The sequence below is a fragment of the Nothobranchius furzeri genome, chromosome 2, assembly GCF_043380555.1.
Source record: "Nothobranchius furzeri strain GRZ-AD chromosome 2, NfurGRZ-RIMD1, whole genome shotgun sequence".
NCBI classification, from domain to species: domain Eukaryota; kingdom Metazoa; phylum Chordata; class Actinopteri; order Cyprinodontiformes; family Nothobranchiidae; genus Nothobranchius; species Nothobranchius furzeri.
Genome location: NC_091742.1, coordinates 6,883,336 through 6,908,764, shown reverse-complemented (window position 1 = coordinate 6,908,764; position 25,429 = coordinate 6,883,336). Strand labels below are relative to the sequence as shown.

General features: G+C 44.9%; 1 protein-coding gene and 1 long non-coding RNA gene across 3 annotated transcripts in view; one reads left to right on the top strand and one right to left on the bottom strand.

Moving 5' to 3' along the window:
- Positions 1-25,429, bottom strand: part of LOC139062506 (uncharacterized) — a 265,098-nt gene that overhangs the window by 115,049 nt on the left and 124,620 nt on the right. The gene's annotated exons all lie outside the window — the stretch shown is intronic.
- The window catches only part of LOC129165277 (cartilage intermediate layer protein 2-like), a 64,851-nt gene continuing 41,075 nt past the window's right edge, over positions 1,654-25,429 (top strand). The window contains exons 1-2 of one of the 2 annotated variants that reach the window (XM_070543510.1): positions 1,654-1,710; positions 1,841-1,883. In XM_070543510.1, the coding sequence (XP_070399611.1) occupies positions 1,872-1,883 (12 nt within the window). In that variant the 5' untranslated portion in view covers positions 1,654-1,710; positions 1,841-1,871. The remainder of the gene's footprint in view (positions 1,711-1,840; positions 1,884-25,429) is intronic. The other variant, XM_070543509.1, reaches the window with a different exon arrangement.

The window sequence follows — 25,429 nt, the reverse complement described above, 5'->3', positions numbered from 1 at the left end:
GAAGAGAAAACATAATATGTACTTTAACAGGTTAATAGAATTTTACTGCATCGATTTCATTCCCAGACAAAACTATCTAACCAATGTAAGTGAAAGACCTACATGATCTTCAGAATAAGAACGCCAGATCTTGATAAACTTAAATCAGCCACTTACATCTGACTAATGTTTCCTTAAAAGCCTGTCCTGCAGAACTGGTCTTCTTACATTTTATGTGTGAAAATGCAGCAAAACACTCAGAAAACTTTTAATTAGGATCAGCTTTTTGTGTTAAAGAATTTGTGCCTGAAGGAGTGATGTATCAGTATGAGAGGCTAACATATATAGAACAGAGAGGGCCTCTTGCTTCCTGGTTTTGTAGGTGAGAAAAAATAAACATTCTTAAAACTTGTAAAAGAAAAAAAAATAATTTTATCAGTTTTTAACAACATTTGCGTTGAAAGATATATTTATTATGAAAAAAAGGTCAGTATTTTTGTTTGCAGCAGTGAAAATCAGCATCTGATTTCTGCAGCCATGATCAGGGTGCTACTATGAAAAGTTATAGGTACACATACGCAACTTACTGCTATTATAGGTCAGCTGCTGAGTCTTTAACTTAAAAAACAATAAAAAGCTAAATAATCATAATCATAACTGCATGCATATCCCTGCATGGAAACTACTCTTTATGCATTTATGCACCAGCCTAAACGAATACATACAAAAGTTTAAAGTGTGTTTGTCTTTTTGTCTTCATCTATCCTCTTTGACAGAAGTAATTTTTGTCATGTTGGAGCATGCTTAGCATCATGTGCTTGAGTCAAAACACAAAGAAAGAGTAGCCTAGCCAGCTTGTTTATGTGCATTTAAAACCTGACTTTTTGGGAGTCTGTCCTGCAGAACTGGTCTCTCTCCCCTTTATGTGTAAAAAATGCAGCAAACTCCATGGAAAATATTCAATCAGGAGCCACATATTTGTGTTAAAGAATTGGTGCCACAGGCAGGGATGTGTTAAGCCTGGTTTATGCTTCTCCGTCAGCTCCGCAAGGGACAGACATGCACAGATTGACGGAAGCGTTTTGCTTTCATACTTCTCCGTCTCCTGGAGAGTGTTGCAAAGCAATTCCCCGGCAGGACAACAGAGGGCGTAGCGCTGTTCTGTGGTATCCTGTCATGTATCGGTCCAAGATAGTGTGTTTGTATTGTGTTTTTTGTGTATATAAGAGACTTTTAACACAGACATATTTGTCTCTCATTCTCCCACCACTTCATGTGCTCCCCACCTCTAAACCCACGTTTCCTGTCATTTCCGTCCACAAATAAAACGCTTGCTGTGCATCTTTTCACTCCTCCAGTCACGGGAGAATGAAATGTTCATATTTTTAGAGTTTTTTCGCGAGGTATTCTTCAAACTTCTCCGTGTCTGCCGCTAGTTCCCCTCGGCTCTCTTTGCAATGGCGGCGCTGTAAACAACTGCGGCGTCCTGACCAATCACAAGCTTGCGTAATCCGTCTCGTTCGACGGATGTTTAAAAAAGTGGGCTCGACTCCGTACGTACTTGCGTGCCTGCCGCAGCCCTACGCAAGGACGGATAATGGCGTTGCGTGTCTCCGCACTGACGCAGACGGAGAAGCATAAATCAGGCTTTAGCATAAAAAGGCTGAGGTACACACAACCATCCTGTGGAACAGAGAGGTTCTCTTGCTAAGCTCCTCCTGATTTTTACAGGTAAGAAAACAAAACATTCTTCAACTTCTAAAAGAAAATAGAATTTTTTTTGATTGTTGGTAAAATTCACGTTCAAATAAACATTAAGCTTGAAAACAAAACATTTAAATGTCTTTATTTTGTTTTGCAGCTGTGAAAACAGACATCTGAGTTCTGCAATCATGACCAAGCTGGTAAGATGTTATTTGTTGTGTTTTAGATCAAAGGAAAAGATCTCAACACACGTTTTACCTGCATTTCCCCAAACCTCTGCACAGTAAGACAAATAAGGCATAACTAAAGAGCTATAAATTAAAAACAAGGCTTTTTTATTTAGTACATCACTAGTTTTATAAAGTATAGCAATAGATTTAGACACTTGCCGTTTGATATATTCGATATGTGGTTTCCAACTGAGTTTACTATCAATAATCACACCTAGGAATTTAGTTTCATATACTTGTTCAATTGGGACTCCATTTAAATACAGCTTAGCACCGTCATTGTCCCTGTTCCCTGAAAATATCATAAATTTGGTTTTATTTTCATTTAGTGATAGCTTGTTGTAATCAAACCATTTTTTAATTGAACCCAATTCGTTTTCAACCTCTTGCAATAATTTACTCATATCTTTTCCCATACAAATGAAATTTGTATCATCTGCAAACATTATCAATTTTAACCGAGACGATACAGAAAATATGTCGTTCAGGTATAGGTTGAATAATTTCGGTCCTAGCACCGAGCCTTGCGGTACTCCACATATTACTCTTTCAAGCTGTGAATCTATATCATTAACATTTACATATTGAAATCTACTGCTTAAATAACTTTCAAGCCATTGATTGGTTTTACCACGAAGACCACAGTATTCACATTTCTTGAGCAGGTATGTGTGATCAATTGTATCAAATGCCTTACTCAAGTCAATTAAGACAGCCACTACATGAAGTTTTTGATCCACTGCTGTTGCAATCTGCTCTACCAAATCCATAACTGCTAATGAGGTTGAACGATTCTTCCTAAACCCATACTGATGGTCATTTAAAAGATCAAACTTGTTGGTAAATGCTTCAAATCTAATTACAAAAAGTTTCTCAAGTATCTTTGAAAACTGTGGCAGTAAAGAGATAGGTCTGATGTTACAAGCTAATAATTTATCACCACTTTTATAAATAGGAATAACTCTGGCTATTTTCATTTGTTCAGGGACTGTGCCACTTGAAAAGGATTTATTACAAATATAGGTAAAAGGTTCAATAATGCAATGGATAACCTCCTTGATGAGAGACATATCTATCCCATGAAAATCTAAGGACTTTTTTACTTTTGAAACTATGTACCGCTTGGATCACATCACTTTGGCTTACACTGCTCAAAAACATTGTATTATTTTTATTTATTTCATGGTTAATGTCAACTTCTGGCAGCTTTTTAGCTAGATTAGGGCCAACATTCACAAAATATTCATTAAACTCATTTGCAATGTTCTTTCCATTTTTATTGTGAATATCTATACCCGCTTCTTTTGTATTTCTTATTAATTTAACACATTCCATGTACCTTTAATATTATTTTTGTGTTTTAGGAAAAGCTGATCATAATATTCCATTTTTTGCTTCCTTATTATTGTAGTTAATTTGTTTTTATATTCCTTATACCTTTTTTCTTTTTCCTTTGTTGGATTTTTTATAAAATCCAGATACAGTGATTTCTTTTTCTGGCAAGCCCTTTCCAATCCCCTAACAATCCAGGGTGGGGACCTTTTTTTTAAGTTTTGCTTATGATATTTTAGAGGACAATGTCTATCATAAGCTCCCAAAAATATTTCAAGAAATGCATTATAAGAATTATTAACATCATCAACATAAACATCAGTCCAATCAGAGCAAAACAGTTCATATTTCAGAGCTTCAATTGCAACAGGAGTTTTTTTCCTAGTTGTGGTATAATTTAAATTCTCCAGAGATGTTTCATCACTTCTCATCATTTCCACCACAGTAAACACCGGTAAATGATCAGTTATATCAGTTAAAAAAAGGCCATTCTTTGTCTTGATGTCAGATTGATTTATGAATATATTGTCAATCAGTGTAATACTATCGGCTGTTATCCTGCTTGGTCTCAATATCAACGGAAAGAAACCTAAACTAAACATTAAATTGATGAATTCAGCTATTTTAGTATTTTCATCTGATTTAAACAAATCAATATTAAAATCACCACAAATTAAAGTCATTTTGTTCCTACATTGCCCAAATAATGTTTCAATACGTTCATTAAACTGATACGTACATTAAACTGAGCTACCAAGCCACCACCAGGCCAGCAGCAGCCTACAAACCACCACCAGGCCAGCAGCAGCTACAAACCACCACCAGGCCAGCAGCAGCTACAAACCACCACCAGGCCAGCAGTAGCTACAAACCACCACCAGGCCAGCAGCAGCTACAAACCACCACCAGGCCAGCAGCAGCTACAAACCACCACCAGGCCAGCAGCAGCTACCAAGCCACCACCAGGCCAGCAGCAGCTACCAAGCCACCACCAGGCCAGCAGCAGCCTACAAACCACCACCAGGCCAGCAGCAGCCTACAAACCACCACCAGGCCAGCAGCAGCCTACAAACCACCACCAGGCCAGCAGCAGCCTACAAACCACCACCAGGCCAGCAGCAGCTACCAAGCCACCACCAGGCCAGCAGCAGCCTACAAACCACCACCAGGCCAGCAGCAGCCTACAAACCACCACCAACGATTCTGGGATATACCATAGGCCAATAGGCCCGGAAGCCCAGGTTTTACTAAACACTAACGGCTAAAAAGGAAAAAATACCAGCAACCAGCATCTGGGAAAGCCACAGGCTACAGGCATCAACTCAGGAACCTGGGCTAAAGGATTCAACATCAGCAATTAGCAACTGGGTGAGTCATTGACTACAGGCCTCAACACAAGCTACCAAGAAACAGGTTTAACTGCTGATAGTAACAGTTTTTCAAGATGGGACCAAAGAGGATTAATAATGACGAAGTGGATGAAATTAAAAAATCACTTGACTTTCTGGCTGAAGAACTTACAACAGTCAGGCAACAACAGAAAAGTATTATGGATTTGGTACAAGAAGTAAAAAAACTGAAACAACAAAATGCTGAGAAGGACAAACAAATCTATATTTTGCAAAAACGAGTGGATGAACTAGAGCAATATTCAAGAATAAATGATGTTGTCATTACAGGAGTTGATATAAAACCTAGATCATATGCTCGAGCAGTAGCAAATAATAATGGGGAGGAACCAACTGAAACAGATATGAATCATGTGGAAAGGCAGGTAACAACTTTCTTTCACTCAAAGGGTATTGAAATCAGTGAGAACAACATTGAAGCATGTCATGTTTTATCAAGTAGGAATAGGAAGGGAAAAGTGTCTGTGTTGATGAGATTTGTGAGCAGAAAGATGAAAAATTCACTCCTTAAGCAGGCAAAAAAGTTGAAAGGATCTGAAGTCTATGTAAATGAGCATCTGACAAAGTATAATGCAGAAATTGCAAAGAAAGCCCGTTTTCTGAGAAAGCAGAAAAAGATCCAGGGTACCTGGACTGCAAATTGTAAAATTTTTGTTAAATTGAATGGAACTCCAGAAGAAGCAAAGATACTGGTGATTAAAAGTTTAGAAGATTTGGATCAATTTCAGTGAAAGAGATGATGGGATGGAGGAATGGAATGTGTAGATTAAAATATGAGGATAATGAAATTTCATTTAGGACTTGATCTTTCAATGATATTTGGATTTTGAAACATGATTAGTGTGAGGGAGATTAGAAATTTACAATTGACAGGATGACAAATGAACTACATATTGACACAAATATAGGCTGTAAAGACAGGTTTTGGGACTTTGACAGCAATATTGATCCTGATTACAATTTCTTTAATAATGAAATACATGAATGTAATTATTACAATGAAGAACAATTCAATATAAAGATGAAGTCAGAAAATAGTTTGACAATAGCTCATTTCAATAGCAGAAGCTTATATGCAAATTTTGACGCCATCAAGGAATATATAGCACAATTCAAGAAACCATTTACGGTCATTGCCATATCAGAGACATGGATAACACATAAAAAGGAAGGAAATTTTGAATTGTATGGATATGACTTTATCCACCAAGACAGAATAAGAAAAAAAGGAGGAGGGGTGGCACTTTATATTGACAAAAATCTTAATTACAAAAAAGTAGAAATGATGACGACTACTATTGAGGGAGTGATGGAATGTGTAACAGTAGAAATAAGCATGAAAAAGAAGACGAACATATTAGTAAGCTGTATATATAGAACGCCAGGCTCTAAGATTGAAACATTTAAGAATAAAATGGAGGAGATGTTTACAAATTTGTACCAGAAGGGAGTGTTTATTTGTGGAGATTTCAATATAGACTTGCTAAATCCAAATAAAAACAAAAGTACAGAGGAATTTATTGATATAATGTACAGTCTAGGTTTATTTCCATTGATAACCAGACCGACTAGAATAACATTACACTGCACTACTTTAATAGATAATATATTCACTAATATAATGGAAGAAAAGGTGGAAAGTGGGTTATTAATAAGCGATATCAGTGACCATCTACCGGTTTTTGCTTCTTATGACTGTCATTATAAAAATGAAACAGAAGGAACTAACTATATGTATAAAAGAATGAAAACAGAACAGAGGTTAAATAGTCTTAAAAATGATCTATTAGAACAAGATTGGAATATTGTTTATGAAAAAAATGAAGTAGACCAAGCATATGATACCTTTTTAAATATATTTAAAAGTCAATTTGACAGAAACTGTCCAGTTATCAAAAATATTCAGAGGAATAAGTATAAAGAAAAACCGTGGATGACCAAAGGTCTACAAAATGCATGCAATAAAAAAAACACACTTTACAGAGAATTTATAAAAAACAGAACGACAGAAGCAGAACAAAAGTACAAAAGATATAAAAACAAACTCATAAATATAGTGAGAAGCTGTAAACGTGAATATTTTATTAAAAAGTTAGAGCACAATAGAAACAACATAAAAGGCATCTGGAAAGTATTAAATGGCGTAATTAGGAAAGAGACAGGGAATAATAACTATCCACAACATTTTATAGAGAGAAAAAATAATATTACAAACATGAATGAAGCAGTGGATGAATTCAACAAATATTTTGTAAACATAGGATCTAAATTGGAGGAAAAAATAATAGTTGATGAGATACAAACGGATGCCACAGAGTATGTTGAAAGAAATAAAAAGTCTGTTTTTTTAAGAGCAGTTGATGAGAAGGAGATTTATGAGATAGTTAGAAATATGAAGAATAAAACCAGTACAGACTGGAACGATATTGACATGAAAACACTGAAATATGTGATTGAGGGCATTGTAAAACCATTAACACACATTTGTAATCTTTCTTTTCAAAAGGGGTTTTTTCCAAATAACATGAAAGTAGCAAGGGTAATTCCTATTTACAAGACAGGAGATAAGCATCAATTTACAAATTATAGACCTGTGTCAATACTATCACAATTTTCCAAAATATTAGAAAAACTGTTTGTTAAAAGATTCGATAATTTTGTTGATCAATGTGAGTTGCTGACGGAATGCCAGTATGGCTTCAGGAATAATAGGTCAACAGTCCAGGCACTGATTGATCTTAATGAGGAAATAACAGAATGCATTGACAAAAAGAAGCATGCAATAGGGTTGTTTTTAGATCTGAAGAAAGCTTTCGATACAGTAAACCATGATGTATTGATGAGAAAAATGGAAAAATATGGTTTCAGGGGTATAGTATTGGACTGGATAAAAAGTTATTTATCAAATAGACAACAATACGTGCAAATAAATCAACATAAATCAGGACTAAGACAGATACAATGTGGGGTGCCTCAAGGATCAGTCTTAGGACCTAAACTATTCATAATGTACATAAATGACATTTGTAGGGTTTCACAAGTTTTGAAGTTTGTATTGTTTGCAGATGACACAAATGTTTTTTGCTCGGGGGTGGAATTGCAACAGGTCCTGGATGTGGTCACACAGGAAATAAATAAATTAAAAAAATGGTTTGATGTAAATAAACTGTCACTAAATTTAGAGAAAACAAAATTTATGTTGTTTGGTAATGAAAGAAGACACAATGAATTAGATATAGTAATTAATAATGTAAAAATTGAGAGAGTATATGAAATAAAATTTCTTGGGGTGGTCATAGACAGCAGAATCTGTTGGAAGCCACACATCAAATATGTTAGGGGGAAGCTTGCACGGGGCATTGCTTTATTGGGGAAAGCTAAGTATATTTTTAATCAGAAAGCGCTTTATATGTTATACAATACGAGGCTACTGCCATATTTGAGCTATTGTGTAGAGGTCTGGGGAAACACGTACAAAAGTAATTTACAAACAATAACGACAATGCAGAAAAGGGCTATCAGATTAATAACAAATGCAGGATATTTGGATCACACAAATGAACTTTTTATTAAAACACGGATAATGAAGTTCCAGGACTTGGTTAAATACAAAACAGCACAAATAATGTATAAAGTAAGAAATAAATTAATGCCTGATAAAATACAGAAACTGTTCACAGAGAGAGAAGGAGGATATAACCTGAGAGGAACACTAAACTTAAAGATACGTAAGTTTAGAACAACATTAAAACAGATGTGTATCACAATAATTGGGGTTAAATTATGGAACAATTTAGAAGAAGAAATTAAAGTAAGTACAAATATAAATGTGTTTAAAATGAATTATAAAAAACATATTCTGAACAAGTATATAGTAGAAAATAGATGATTTATGTGAGTGTCCTTTATTCTAAGGAAAAGTAAATTGTATCAATTGTAAAAAGATGTTTTTTTTTCTTTTGTTGTTTTTTTTCCATATAATTTGGTGGTTTTTGGTGACTTGTACAATTTTGTTTGTTTTAATGTCGGTTTTGTGTTAGATTTAGTAAACAAGTAAAAATTACTTGTATAAAGGGGTAGGGACATATAAGTTTCCACTTCAGCCTACTCCTTTTCAAACACAGAAGAAGGGATGATATGTATTTTTTCTGTTTGTGGTATTTTTTTTTTAAAAATGTATGTTTTCTTTGTTTGAAATAAACTAAACTAATCTATAGAAGAACCAGGACTACGATACATACAACTTATAATGATATTTCTGGATTTTTTACACTTAATTTCAATTGTCAAACACTCCATCAAATTCTCAACAATGAAGGTCATATTCGTTAGTATCGTACAATCAAAACCAGTCCTAACAAAAAGTGCTACCCCACCCCCTCTTTTGTTTTGTCTGCTCTGAGTAAACATTTCATAGCCATCCAGTTTAGTCAATAAGTCTTTTCCATCTTTGATCCAGGTTTCTGAAATTGCAACTACTGTAAATTTCTCCTTGAACTCATTTAGGTAATCTGAGATTTTAGATAAATTGTTGTAGAGACTTCTGCTGTTAAAGTGTATTAATGAAAATCCACACATACTCACTTGGATATCAGACTGGGGACAGGAACGGAATCTCACACAGAGCACTAAACAACGCTGACAAACCAACAACAATGAACCGACACCAGACACAGACAAGACAGGGCTTATAAACACAGGGAGAAGTGATTAGGGATGTAACGTGAGGAAATATGGGTTTTCTATCACAAAGGTGGTGCTGGACGCAGCTAGGTCAAAGCTGGGTCATTGAGAACTTTCACCCACAGATTAAGTCCTGAACGCCAGCGAGTCTGGGAGGAAACCATAACATCAACCACCTGCAATTCTACCAGAAGATGTGTTTACATGAGTTGTACCCAGACCAAGTCAAAACATAAAGTTTAAACTTCTTTTTCTTGATTTTAATGTTAAAATAACCATTATCATTTTGCTCATTATAAATGTGTTTAATCAAATGAATGACTATTATGCTTTGGGGTAATTATAATGGATTAATGAATCCATTCTTAAATAGTGTTGAGAATGTTTGGTACTGACCTTCACACTCAAGCACACAAACATTCACACACACCCACACACACCTTCCCACAGTAAACTCCAGACACATTTGATGACGCACATGTTTTGCTTTGAGAAGAGAAAGGTTTTTGGTAAGTTTGAGTCTTTTGGATATCAGTTCGTGTTGGACAACGAAAGAGAGTGGACCTGAAAACCGAAAGGGGGGGGGGGGGGGGGGGGGCAGAGCCGGCTGGCTCGTTCTTTCCCCCCTTTCACGCTGTTTCTGCCAAGCCAGGCAGAATAGCTGAATCGCAACTTCTAATGCAGACTCATTACCGAGTCTTTTGATTTCTGAGTGAATTAACTTAAGAAAGCGCGTCGACAAAACTCTTTACCATCAACATGTACCGAGGGCAACTCTGGACCGGTTCCGTTCGACACCTCGTCTCCTGTCAGCCGCCGGTGTCATCTGGATGAACCAACATCCTCCACGGCCCGGATCCGAAAGAGGGTCCACAAGAATTCGGTGAGACAGAACACGGTGTTTAGCGTTTTGATGCATCTTTTCCAACTAAAAGCCTAAGTTTATTCAAACCATCACTTTTCACTCAGACACCTGTTTCTTCCTGAAGCAAAATCAGATGCACACACACATCCATCTCATCTCATATCACTCTCACAACTCAACATTCTCAATCTTCATAAATTCACCAGAAGGTCTATTTGAGCAATAACAGCATATCAACTGTTAAAAAGATTGTCCCACGAAGTTACCAATGTTGATTGTATTTCCTGTTTGTCAATTTCAAAATCATTAGTTTAATTTGAAGAATTAAAACTTTTAAACGTCAAACTGGTTTCCTCATTGAACTGAAACACAGACACTCAGATATTATCGGCAGTTTATGGATGAAAACAACCTTTGAGTCTTCTGAACAATATAAAATTTGGTTATTGATTTATTAAAATTAATATTCCGAATTAATACGTAGCATGGTTCCTCTTTCATAAAAGAGCATAAAACCACAACGCTACAGGGAAAATGGCGGCAGGTGTGTGAAGTGAGAGCTGGAGGGAAGACAGGTGAATCTAATAATCAAAATGGGCAAGCAGAAACAGAGGAGGGCCAAATAAACCTAAAAAACTGTAAAACACAAAACTAAACCTAAAGGCTGCAGGAAGGACAGACACACACACACACCATCACATACATAAATGCACTAATATAAACAGGAATGGGGAATGGACAAGCGCACACACACACACAGAACCACACACACACACACACACAGAACCACACACACACACACACCCCCCACCACCACCACCACCACCACCCACCCCCAAAGGGCGCATACCAGACGCCCAAGACGAAAACAGGACACAAAACTACAGGGACCCTTCGACTGGAGGCGTCGACCCTTGGACTGGAGGCGTCGACCCTGAGAAAGGAGGCGCCGGACTGGGCGGAGCCTCTTGGACGGGCTGCGCCGGAGCCCCTTGGACGGGCTGCGCCGGAGCCTCATGGAAGGGCTGGACCGGAGCCTCATGGAAGGGCTGGACCGGAGCCTCATGGAAGGGCTGGACCGGAGCCTCATGGAAGGGCTGGACCGGCGCCTCTTGGACGGGCTGGACCGGAGCCTCTTGGACGGGCTGGACCGGAGCCTCTTGGACGAGCTGGACCGGGGCCTCTTGGACGAGCTGGACCGGGGCCTCTTGGACGGGCTGGACCGGATGCAGTGCGTCCTCCGGGACCACCGCCGGAACAGGATGCGGTGCATCCTCCGGGACCACTGCCGGAACAGGATGCGATACGTCCTCCGGGACCACCGCCGGAACAGGATGCGATACGTCCTCCGGGACCATCGCCGAGACAGGATGCGATGCATCCTCTGGGACCACCGCTGAGACAGGATGCGGAGATGACGGGTGTAACGGAATCAAAGTGATGTAACTAACCAAAGTTGTATTTTAATACAGTGTTAGTAGTTCACTTTTTATAAACAGAAGAATAGGCTGTTTTTATCATCAGGGAGTTTAATTAAACACTCTGTATTGACTTTGAGACAATAAAAGAGAGAGAGATGGGATCGTTTGAGAATCTTTAATTTCTGAATTATAAATTCTAAACAATCTACCAGGACTACTCTGTGATGGATGAGAATGGATTCGGATGTTGTGTTGGTGCGTGTGTGTGAGTGTGTGTATCTGGTTCAGATTCTCTAGGATGATGTAATCGAATCTGGTCGTCTTTGTTATGACTAGGTATCACGAGGCTTATAAAGTGATGACATGAGCCGCTATTTTGCCGTGTACGTACCCAGTGGGGTCTCCCAAGTAGATCAGGAATTGCCAGGTCTGGAAACCTCGGACGTACGGTGGAGCTGTCGGTGCAGCGATCACAACGTTTCAAAGCCCGTCTGGAGGGTTGACCCCGGTACCGTTCAGCGGCGTCAGCAGGTGCTCTTGTTTTGAAAGGACGTCGTCTGGTTGTTAAACGACGAAAATCTCCCATTTCACAGTTCTTAGTTTAAAGAAAACGCATCCGGCCAGGCTGCGCTTGTCTTTAGGATGATGGTGAACAGAACTGAAGTCAAGATGGAACTAACTTAAAAAATGGCGTTGCCTTGTTTTATATCTCTGAATTGTTGATAAGTTTCAGTAAAGTAGATTGGACACTTGAAGTCAACACCAGATTCTCCTGCGGCAGCCGAAAGCTCTGATTGGTTGGAACAATGTGTCATGCGTTTCTATGGAGATGAGGATCAGTATGTCTGCACCGTAGTCCTGGTTTCATTAAACATAATTCATGACATATTTATTTCACAGATCATTCACTTGATTATTGTTGATCAACATCTGTTTTGCTTAATAATTTTAATCACAAATAAAGTACTTTGATTAAGTAAAGCTTCTTCTTCTCCTTCGGACTCTTCTCCTGGAATGTAAACAGTCTGAGGAACAACCCGACCTTGGTTTTTCTACACGGTGTTATTGTGCCCAGGGGCCAGCTGTATGGAGTTGAAAACCATGAACTTCATAACCTTACATATCCCCCCTTTTCAAGGTCAATGTGGTCCTTCAAGAGACCACTTGGTCGTTGAACAAACCCAAGTTATGAAGAATCTCGACAACAGAACCGGATGCGATCCCAAGGGAACAGCCGTCTGTGGTGAGGCACGAACCCCACGCCGGAGAACAGTCTCGCACACTCCTCAGGAAGAACACAATTCAGTAGGTTATTAATTATTCCCCATGGAAGTCATAAACGAAGCAACAGCACCGTCATATCCTCACGGGCAATAAAGCAAAGCAGGAGCACATCTTGAACGTATCCACAAACAGGGTAGTATTCCAATCAAAAATCGATTGTTGTATCAGCAGGCAGGGCAATATTCCAAATAAAAATTGAATTATGTAAGAGTACTTATCGTAATCCACAAAAAGGGAAGAGCGGGTGACAGTAAACCCAACGAATGAGGTGTCCCAGCAGCCACGCCGGAACCACAGTCGCCCAAGGCCAACGAGCCGGAGCACCCTCAGGAGTAGTCGATGCAGATGACGAGTCACGGATCCACCCCCAGGACGCAGGATCCTCACAAGCTCAACAGAGGAGAGAGAGCACAGTGTAGGCACTTCAATGTAGACACGACAAAAGTGCATTTCATGTCATCAAAGAAATAAAAATAATAAAAACCTAACTCTATGAGTGCCTTTTGTACTATGTGTTAGTTTTACGTGTAATTACCCATTAAGTGAAGAAATGGACGCAGCCCTGACTGTGTAAGATGCAAAAAGGGATGATGCGAGAAGCAGAAAAATGAAAGAAACCCTAACCGGTATCAGTGAATCCTCACTGTAAATACTTGTGTCAGGACAGGGGCAAAATTGGTTACAGCCCAGTAGGATAAATCACAGAATTGATAATCACAAACATAATTTTCACTGTTAAAATCAACTGGTCAAAGGTACTATAAAAAAAACGGAAATGTAAATCAGCACTAAAATGTAAATCAGTGGTTAGTAATCATGTTCATGTTAATGTACCCTTAAGGAATGGTGATTAGTAAAGATAAAAAAAAAAACAAAATTTTGGACAACAGCACTATGTGGCCTAACCCACTCACTGTTACCTGGCCTTTCACCTGACTCCAGGAGCCCACAGCACGTCCATCTCAACACACCTTAAGTCTGCACGTGACGTATAACAGGAAAGACAACCATGCACACCCACAAATAAACAAGTTTGTGTAATCAAAGATAGAAATCTGTGGAACCAACAAGTCAGGTAACCGGGATCCTCCCGCCTCTACGTCGCAGATGCCGGCAGAGGAGGAGGAGGAGGAGGCTGTGGAGAGGAACTCACCGTCCCTGGCGCAGCAGCCCGGGCCGGCGGTCCATCGCGACGCGGTTCCATGGACCGAGCCAGACGTCCATTAACATCATCGAGCGATGTTCTCATTAACGTCAATGCGGCGGAGAACCGACGGTGTTGGAAAATGAACATAGTCCAAATCAAGCAGATGTTTATGCCTATAATGAATATCACCACAGAGTCGGCGGAGGACCAGGAGTAAGACACTGGTCGAAACCGAAGGTCGGGATCCGACGACAGCTCACGCAACACTTTGTTCACCACACCCACGCGAACCACGGTCGGACCCTCGAACGCCACCCGAACCACCGTCGCTGGGGAAAGAGCAAAAGAGATGTTATCATAGAAAGTGGAGGACTCCACTACAGACCTATGCTCACCAGGATCCAAGTGATATAGAGAAACTTCACCCACGTGGACCGTTGCACCCCGGGGAACCTTCACCCACAAGGTCGCAGATGGTAGGTCCACCTTAGTAGATACCGAACCCTCAAAGCAAACTTCAGCATCACTAGCAGGGGTATTGAGCAACCAACGGTCGCCAACGATAACAGCTTTACTGCTCACCACACGCGAACGCGGAGTCACCGTCATAGGGCATTTAGATGTATCAGACAACTCATCAACGCCACACACGACAACAGCCTCCCGATGTATAAAAGGCGTGCCAGGGCACATAAAGTGCAGACCACGGTTGAGAGAACACGCGCTCAAGTCCGGTACCAACCTGACGTGGGGCGCGCGGTCCTGATACGCAATGACCGGAGGCGTATGCAACTTGACATGAGAGTGGTGAACCCAGTTACCGACATTCACTACATCTTTCAACCTATAGATGTTCCGCGGAGAAACCACAGGTAAGTTTATGAGGAAGGCTAGCTCTCCCGCCTCCGGAATGACGGATAAAGGAATAGCACTGCCCAACGAGAAGCCGAGGTGAACCTGCAGCGTAATCGGGGCCTCAGAGGTCACCCTAGCAATCGCAGCCCGGACCATGTCTTGTGACACTAGGTAAGGAGGGATCCTCCCCATAAGGAGAAGGTCGATGGAGGCGCTCACGTCCCGACCATAGTCCGCCAAACAAGCCGTCAGCATCTGCGTATGACCATAATCAACCTCCACAAACGAACGCAACTCATTCACGGCGGCCGTTGTCTTACGCAAAATGTTACTGTGGGTGTTCAGCACCACCATAGTCTGTTTTTCAGACACGCCCAGCTGTACCTGGGCACGCCGCTGCTGCAGCGCCAGCTTACGCAGTTTCGGGTATTCCCTACTAAGCTCATCAACATGTCGACGGACCGTGTGAATCTCAACCGAGTTGACGGCAGAGAACGCAAAATTTAAGAGATTGCCAATAATATTTCCGATAGAGAAAAGTCCGTCCAGGAACCGCTTTGGTCTTTTCCTGGTACCAGCAAGTTGGCTGTCAGAAATTGTGAATTTTAGCGCTTGTTTTAGGATGTGACCGACATCGGCAACCGCATGCTGTGTCATCGTACGAGTCCAGTGTTCACCCGTTTCCGATAGGTTGCCGAAGGCCGTCTTCATCCTATCAGTACATGCCATAGCGGGGTCGAATTGCACAAAGATCTTTTGCGAGTACAATCGATAGTCAGTCATCAGTAGACCTGGGCGGTCAGGGAGTGCGATCCCCGAAGAGGGCCCAGGGCTATACAGTCGCGTCAGTGGAGGCCGATGATCGGTACCAACCGCAGGTGATAGCAGGCCAAAATACACGATCAACAGAACATAACTCACCGGAGCCGGGAATGGAAACCAGGGGCGTCTCAGGTTGTAGTCTCGTGTGGTCACGCGAGGGTCCGGCGCAGGTGGAGGCGCCGCAGGGCCACTGGTCGATGCGCAGGTGTAGTAGGAGATGCCCGAGTTAGGCCTCGCCGGTCCAGGACACCACACCCCCACGCCCTTGGTAGGCGACACATCTGCCCCCGGGCACAAGGTCACCAGCGCCCGTCGCACGTCGCCGTCACCGACCTTCACCACCCATTGTGCACGGTCGGGATCATCCCCCCCAAGGCTCCGGGCGTCGATTGGAGTGGCAACCCTGTCCGCAACACCCCCTTTGGTAGGCGGATCCCCCATCGCAGGGCTGGCTGGCACGGGTGCTTTCTCATCGCAACCACCAACCCCCCTTTGGATGGACAAGTCCCCCAACTCCGTTTGGAAAGGTCTCACCGTGACCACGCAAATACCCCGGACGGCACGGCCACCCCCGGCGACCGACCGATCGACCGGTTCGACAACCCCGTCGTCGTCCTCACCCTCGGAATCCACATCGAGGTGTTCAAGGGCCTCCAAAGGCACCGGACTGGTAAAAGTAGTCCGGAGCGTCCAATCACTCAAGTCAAATTCCGCCCCAAGGCGATTCAACAGGTCACACCCCAGCAGGAGTGGAAATGAGTCGACGTCAGCCACCAACACCGGGTGTTGCACGGTCATGAACCCCACCGAGATGTCGATGAGCGCCAAACCTTTAAAGGGGATCTCGACGCCAGCGAGCGTTGGAACCCGCACCGTGCCAGGCGCGAACGCCAAGTCTCGACCCCTCGACTCCGCAGCCCGGCGGACCTGCTCCCAAGCAGACCGGGACATGACTGTGGTAGTTGAACCCGTGTCTACAAGAGCCTCACAGTCTCTCACCCCCGCCATAGTCACTAGAACGTGAGGTTTCCCCGAGTGCCCCCGTCTGACGATATTGCCAAGGACAAAGTCCGAGTCGTCAGACCGACATTCGGATATGGTAGGCTGGTGTCGTCGGTCGGTAGGCCAGGTCACTAGGCCTCCGCTTGTCACCTCACGAGCGCTGGCAGTACCAACCCCCGCACGAGTCACCGACGCTGCAGGTGCCGGCGTACCAATCATCATGGAGGGTCTAACGTCCACCGCTCTGGCCCCAGCTGCTGGTTCCCAGTGTGGCGGCGAAACCCTTCTCGTCGTCGCACACAGGACCTCCCTTGTCGTTGTCTTGTCAGCCCGCATCCGGCGAAGGAGTTCCTTCACCATCCGACGCTCCTCTTCGGTGGTATCCTCAGACTCACGGTCCCGCCCTCTAACGGGGCTGTGACTCCCGCGGGACGCATACGGGGAGCTCGCCCTCGGAGGCGTGCGACCCCTATCCGGGTGAGGCGACGCCCTCCTGCCGGGCCTCGGAGAACCCCCCTTTTTCTCGAAAGAAACACGGCGTTCCACACGTCCTGTCCGCGGTGACTTAGGGGCCCCTCCGCGAGCAGGCGGTGGGGTCCGGGGTCTCTCCGGGTCCCGTCGCTTGTTGAATGGCCGATATTGTCTGTCATCATCATGCTGGCCCCCCTTTTTCTGAGGTCCAGCTTTAAACCCTTTTGGCTTGCGATCCCTATATTCAGCACCCTCTAGTTGCAGCGCGTCTCTGTCTCCTAACGCCATAACTGATGGATTGTTAGATCCCTTTCCGGTTTTACCGAACCGCATGAAGGCGCAGCTCGCCATCCGTCTGAGTTCCCTCATGGGCGTGGTGTCTGTGTCCACCGTACCCATGTATGAGCTGTAGTGGGCATGCTGATTTTCGAGGAATAAAGCCTTAAAACTGTTATCCTCCTCCATCCCATCCTTGCATTCTGTACCAAAGTACGCGTTGAATAGGCGTTGATAATAGACTTGCGGGTCTTCAGCGTGACCCTGTTTGACTGATAAGGCTAGCTGTAAGCCAGGCCGCTGTGTGTTGTAGGTGTACTCCTGCCGAACCACCTGTTCTAGCTTCTCGTAGTCATCCCCAATGTCGTTACGCTTGCGATCAATGAGCGAACCCACGCCATCGGAGCTCAGTCTTATCACAAAGATCTTGTCCTCCATGGACATTACCGGACACCGCCTGAAGTGGTGCCGGAGGTCGCTCAGGTACGCATCAACCGGGTACGAAGTATCCGGCTTAGGGCTGAAGTTTTTCACGCTCCGAGACATCCTGTAGATGTCCGGCTGAGGATAACCACGGTACACGTCAGGTGGAGGAGGTCCATATGGGCTAGGTGGCACCGGATGATGACCCTGACCTCTGCCAACCGCATCGGATGCGCCCCTACCCGCCGGTGGAGCAGCGTCCACGATGTAATGGGTCGGATGTGATGGTGATGTCCGAGAGGTCGAAGGCCGTTCGTCTTTCAGGGCAGACGGTCCCGCCTGCCGTGCCTTCATAAGCTCCAGTTCTTTCTTCAGATTCGCTACCTCAGCTTTAAGCTCAGTCGCTTCCTGGTGTAGTGCAAAGTTCTCATTCACCACCATGTCCCGCTCCTGCGCCATCTGGGTCTTGGCACGGAACGCCATGTCTCTATCAGTCTCCGCTACCACCAGCTGGTTGACGATCGTGTCCCGTATACCTACCTCTTTCTCCCACAAATGCGACAGCAGGACCGAGAAATCCACCAAGACAGTCGTGCGTTCTTTTGTTCCAAGAGCCTTACCCGATGTGGGAACACGGCTCACGGTAGTCCCAAGTAACTCCAGCAGGTCATCAGTGGATCTCCCCCCCAGACCTTCCTCATATTGATGTTCTCTCAAAGTCGCCTCTCCAACTACACTTTCCACGGCATAAATCACCTGGCGTCCCAGTGAGCCAGGATTCGCTTCTGCGGCAGACATCTTCAAGTAAAATGTCTAAAGAAGAAGTATTGACAAGTAAAAGTGGTGAAAGGAATAACTGTAATGTAGTATTTATTTTATTTAATCCCTGCCAGGCCAAAACTGTTTAGTAATGCCAAAATGCCAAACGCCTCTGACCTGCCCAAAATGGCCGGTCGAGCTACGTGTCGGGCCACCCAAGATGGCGGAGTTGTGCGCATGCGCTCTCCGTCACACGACGTTACCCCCGTAGCAGAAACACGACTCTAAGCACCGCAACGTGTTTTAGAACCGCCGCTAACGTTACCTTAAAGTACTCCGTACCGGAAGGTTTAGCGGATTAAAGGACGCAGTTCCGCTGCGTCGGAACGGCTAGAAAGCTCTGCGGGACGCGTTCCCGAACCGTCACACCGAGAGTGGCTAGTTAGCTCGTCGGCTAATGCTAGCGAACGCCCTGTAGCGATCAGGGTCTCAAAATTGCCTCGATCAACCAACGGGCCTCTCGCTCCGTGATTGAAAGGGTCTCAATAGTGTACGCAATCTGGATTCAGTACCGCTCTGCGGGTGTTCTCGGCTGACAGCGTTCACCGAGCAGTCAAGCAACGGCAGGTGCTAACGAGAATTCCGACAAAGAACAGCGCGAATCCTGCGCTCATCGAATGGAAATAAATTTCCGACGGAGTCTTCAGTCTCCGATTACACAAATGGACGCACACAGTGTCACAAACACCACGACAAACAATAAACAGACGGTTCCAATGCAATAAAACAGGAGAAATGTTTACCCTTAGATGTAGGCCTCAAAATGGCCACCAGCACACGTCAGCACTTAAGGTGTTTTGATTAAACAGCGCCCCCTGTTGGAGGGTGATGAATGTGCACCCCCCCTTTCTGAGAGCTGAAGGAGGAAGCGCTCACCTTTTTCCTTTTCTCTAACACAGACAGTGAACTAAAAATCCCAAATAAAATGTCTCAGAGTCGGCACAAAGTGTAATAAACTGTGCAGATATCACGCTTGGCTCGCCATATGTAACGGAATCAAAGTGATGTAACTAACCAAAGTTGTATTTTAATACAGTGTTAGTAGTTCACTTTTTATAAACAGAAGAATAGGCTTTTTTTATCATCAGGGAGTTTAATTAAACACTCTGTATTGACTTTGAGGCAATAAAAGAGAGAGAGAGATGGGATCGTTTGAGAATCTTTAATTTCTGAATTATAAATTCTAAACAATCTACCAGGACTACTCTGTGATGGATGAGAATGGATTCGGATGTTGTGTTGGTGCGTGTGTGTGAGTGTGTGTATCTGGTTCAGATTCTCTAGGATGATGTAATCGAATCTGGTCGTCTTTGTTATGACTAGGTATCACGAGGCTTATAAAGTGATGACATGAGCCGCTATTTTGCCGTGTACGTACCCAGTGGGGTCTCCCAAGTAGATCAGGAATTGCCAGGTCTGGAAACCTCGGACGTACGGTGGAGCTGTCGGTGCAGCGATCACAACGTTTCAAAGCCCGTCTGGAGGGTTGACCCCGGTACTGTTCAGCGGCGTCAGCAGGTGCTCTTGTTTTGAAAGGACGTCGTCTGGTTGTTAAACGACGAAAATCTCCCATTTCACAGTTCTTAGTTTAAAGAAAACGCATCCGGCCAGGCTGCGCTTGTCTTTAGGATGATGGTGAACAGAACTGAAGTCAAGATGGAACTAACTTAAAAAATGGCGTTGCCTTGGTTTATATCTCTGAATTGTTGATAAGTTTCAGTAAAGTAGATTGGACACTTGAAGTCAACACCAGATTCTCCTGCGGCAGCCGAAAGCTCTGATTGGTTGGAACAATGTGTCATGCGTTTCTATGGAGATGAGGATCAGTATGTCTGCACCGTAGTCCTGGTTTCATTAAACATAATTCATGACATATTTATTTCACAGATCATTCACTTGATTATTGTTGATCAACATCTGTTTTGCTTAATAATTTTAATCACAAATAAAGTACTTTGATTAAGTAAAGCTTCTTCTTCTCCTTCGGACTCTTCTCCTGGAATGTAAACAGTCTGAGGAACAACCCGACCTTGGTTTTTCTACACGGTGTTATTGTGCCCAGGGGCCAGCTGTATGGAGTTGAAAACCATGAACTTCATAACCTTACACGGGTGAAGCTCGTGCTGAGTTTGCCGAACCGGAACACCTGGGCTGATGATGCGGTTCTGCTCACAGGAGGCTGCTGGAAACGATGGCGATGCCGTCGTCGAGAGGAGGTAGCGGTACCATGTTCAGGACCAAACGAAGGTGTGGCGGGTTGGCCCATCAGAGGTGCTGAGATGGCACCAACAGGTTCAGGGGTGAAGGAGATGAAGCCGGTTCTGATAGTTTGGACCGAAGCAGGAAGGGACTGGAGTCTCGCAACAGGTGAAGGGGACATGGAGGAGGAAGCTGCAAAAGTGACCGGTGGAGGGGGGTAATGGCCAAAGGCTCGTAGCAGCTTCTTGGCAAAGTCCCAAAATGAAACAGTCCTAATTGGATTTATTTCCAGATACTCTGCAGCCCACTCCAGAGGTCCATCCCTAAGGCAAAGTACCATGAATGAGACCTTATTAAATTTGGAGGAAGTCATGTCCAGGCTATGAGCACAGTCCTGGATAAAACCCCAACAGGTGTCCGGATCTCCATGGTAGGTGTACATACGGTGTTTTGCTGGTTCAGCTGGAAGTTCTGCTGGGTCCTGGTTTGGTCGGTTCATTCTGTCACATTGAAAGGTTGGTTTGGACCCAAAAATGCAGTAACCCAGGATGAAACGAAAGCAGGAGTTGAGATAAAGAAAAATACTTTTATTTGTAGGGGTGAAACAGAAATAAATCCAAGAGGGCAGGGAGCCAAAATCCAAAAACCCAGAAAGCTGAAAAAACTAAACTCACTTGGATATCAAACTGGGGACAGGAACGAAAGCTCCGGTTTCTTTAACTCTGGTAAATAAGAAGACAATCCCACCAAGCAAAAACTGGAGGTTTAATACATCACTGCTTAAAGACGAAGGTTTTATAGATTTTTTAAAAAAGGAGTGGGCTTTATATTTAGAACATAATGACCTGCCTGGAACATCAGCACCTATTCTTTGGGAGGCAGGAAAGGCAGTGATGAGAGGTAAAATAATCTCTTTCTCATCACATAGGAAAAAAACAGAAAACAAACGTATTCAGGAGTTAGAGGAAATCATCAAGTCTTTAGAGGCATCCACAGAAGAAGAGTCAATGAGCAAACTACATAAAGCTAAATTAGAACTTCATGGAGTTATTGACAAAAAGACACAATTTTTAGCACAAAGACTACGAATAGAAAACTTCGAACATAGTAATAAATCAGGTAAATTCTTAGCTAGCCAATTAAAAATAAATAAAGAGAAAACTACCATATCTGCTGTTAAAGACTCAACCGGGAATATAGTTAATGACCCTGAAAGAATAAACAACACCTTCAGAGACTTTTACCAAACTTTGTACTCACCACAGATAAACCCATCAGATAATGAGATCAATGAGTTCCTTGACAGGATAACACTTCCTAAATTATCAGACAGCCAAGTTACAGTCCTGGACTCGCCACTAACATCAGCGGAGCTCCAGGAAGCCCTTAAATCCATGACTAATAGGAAAGCTCCAGGTCCAGACGGGTTCCCAGTAGAATTCTACAAAGAATTCTGGATCATTCTGGCTCCAACATTTTTCAGAATGGTGAGGGAAATCGAAGAGAGTGGCAGATTACAGCCAAACATGAATTCAGCCAATATTAGTCTCTTGTTAAAACCAGGCAAAGACCCAGCATTTCCAACCAGCTATCGCCCAATTTCTCTTATTAATGTTGATCTCAAAATAATTTGTAAAGCCCTGGCCAAAAGATTAGAGAAGGTAACCCCCTTCATAATACACCCTGACCAAACTGGTTTCATTAAAGGTAGACAATGTCATGGTCTGCATCTGCCCCCCTCCTTTATGTGCCTCCTGGTGTCCTCCATCCTCTGTTTCTGTTTTCCCCATTGTGTTGATTAGTGTCACCTGCCTTCCCTCCAGCAGCTCACCCCACACACCTGCTTCCTGTTTCCCTGATTGCTCCTCCCAGTGTATTTAAGCCCTGTCTGTCTCTGTGTTCTTGTCGGTCCATTGTTTCTTGTCAGTCTCGTCTGCTCTCTAGCTTCTAGTGTTTTTGGATCTCTGGTTTAGTCATTTGGATTTTTGGTTTTGGTTCCCTGCCTTTGGACTACTCCTAAATAAAGGATTTATTTTCATCCTCTACCTCCTGCCTGGTTCATCTGGTTATCTGCATTTTGGGTCCTAAACATCCTACTACACCAAAACGTGACAGAATGGACCGACCACCCAGGACCCAGCAGATGACCCAGATGTACCGTTTTTATGGTGAGCCTGAGAACTGTTGGACATTTATCCAGGATGTTGCCAGCTGTGTGGACTTGAACTCATCTGAGTTTAATAAGGTTTCATACCTGGTGCTCTGCCTGGGAGGCAGAGCCCTGCGGTGGGCCACCCGATATTTCGACATCCATCCCATAGAAGAGGTGTCATTTTGGCCGTTCGCTAAGGAGCTGCTGGCAACCTTCGGCTACAAACCACCGCCACCACCACCATCTATGAGCATCTCCTCCATTCTGATGTGCCACAGCTCCACACCTTCACCTGGTCCTGACAGCGCCACCTCTCCATCTCCGGTGGGCTGTCACTCCTTTTCTCCCTTTGTTTTGACTGGCGCCATTGCAGAACCTCCGATGGGCCGAGCAACCACTCCTCCACCAGGACCAGTTGGCATTTCCGGCGTCATCCCCGCACCTCAGAGAAGCCGTGCTCGTCGCAGACGTCACCACCATCACCAGCAGTCTCCTGAAGCCAGAGCTGTTCCACATGTCCAAGAGGCCCCTGCTCTGCAGTCCGAGCTTGAGCTCCACCTGCCTTCACCGTATCCTGTTCCAGCGGTGGTCCAAGGGGACGCATCGCACCTCGCCTCAGCGGTGGTCCAAGGGGACGCATCGCATCTCGCCTCAGCGGTGGTCCAAGGGGACGCATTGCATCTCGCCTCAGCGGTGGTCCAAGGGGACGCATCGCACCTCGCCTCAGCGGTGGTCCAAGGGGACGCATCGCACCTCGCCTCAGCGGTGGTCCAAGGGGACGCATCGCACCTCGCCTCAGCGGTGGTCCAGGTGGACTCATCGCATCCTGCCTCGGCAGAGGAAGAAGCACGGGTTCCGGTCCAGCCCATCCATGGTTCCCGGGGCCAGAATTCGACGCCCCTGGGCCAGAAGTGGACGCCACCCGGCTCGAGTCCCGAAGCAGACGCACCCGGCTCGAGTCCCGAAGCAGACGCACCCGGCTCGAGTCCCGAAGCAGACGCACCCGGCTCGAGTCCCGAAGCAGACGCACCCGGCTCGAGTCCCGAAGCAGACGCACCCGGCTCGAGTCCCGAAGCAGACGCACCCACGTCCCCGGGCCCCGAAGCAGACGCACCCACGTCCCCGGGCCCCGAAGCAGACGCACCCACATCCCCGGGCCCCGAAGCAGACGCACCCACATCCCCGGGCCCCGAAGCAGACGCACCCACGTCCCCGGGCCCCGAAGCAGACGCACCCACGTCCCCGGGCCCCGAAGCAGACGCACCCACGTCCCCGGGCCCCGAAGCAGACGCACCCTGCTCTGAAGTCGATGTCACCCCGTTCCCAGAAGCCTCAAGAGTTCCCGTCACAAGTCGCCCAGTCTCTAGCCCTCCCGTCTCCCCAAGTCTCCCAGTGTCAAGGCTTCCTGTCACCCCAGGCTCCGGAGTTCCTTCCTCGTCCTCCTCCTCTAAGACCCCTGTTCCCTGTCGCCGGCCCCCTGGGCTTCTTCGGTCCCGCCTCCTGGCTCCCCGTCGCCGGCCCCCTGGGCATCTTTGGTCCCGCCTCCTGGTTCCCCGTCGCCGGCCCCCTGGGCATCTTTGGTCCCGCCTCCTGGTTCCCCGTCGCCGGCCCCCTGGGCTTCCCTCGTCCCACCTCCTGGTCCCCCGTCGCCGGCCCCCTAGGCTTCCCTCGTCCCGCCTCCTGGTCCCCCGTCGCCGGCCTCCCAGGGTCTCCTGTTCTCTCCTCGCCCGCCCCTTTTTGGGTTGTGTTTTGTTTGCTCCCTCCTCTCCCTCCCTCTGGTAGTTTCGTGTCTTGTTTTTGTCTTGTCTTTTGCTTGTGGTGTTTGTCTGTCTGGTGGTCGTCTGGTATCCGCCCTTAGAGGGGGGGGGGGGGGGGGTACTGTCATGGTCTGCATCTGCCCCCCTCCTTTATGTGCCTCCTGGTGTCCTCCATCCTCTGTTTCTGTTTTCCCCATTGTGTCGATTAGTGTCACCTGCCTTCCCTCCAGCAGCTCACCCCACACACCTGCTTCCTGTTTCCCTGATTGCTCCTCCCAGTGTATTTAAGCCCTGTCTGTCTCTGTGTTCTTGTCGGTTCATTGTTTCTTGTCAGTCTCGTCTGCTCTCTAGCTTCTAGTGTTTTTGGATCTCTGGTTTAGTCATTTGGATTTTTGGTTTTGGCTCCCTGCCTTTGGACTACTCCTAAATAAAGGATTTATTTTCATCCTCTACCTCCTGCCTGGTTCATCTGGTTATCTGCATTTTGGGTCCTAAACATCCTACTACACCAAAACGTGACAGACAGTCATCCACAAACTCACGTAGATTACTTAATTTGATAGATTTCTCTTACAGTAGAAACATAGAAACTAGTATAT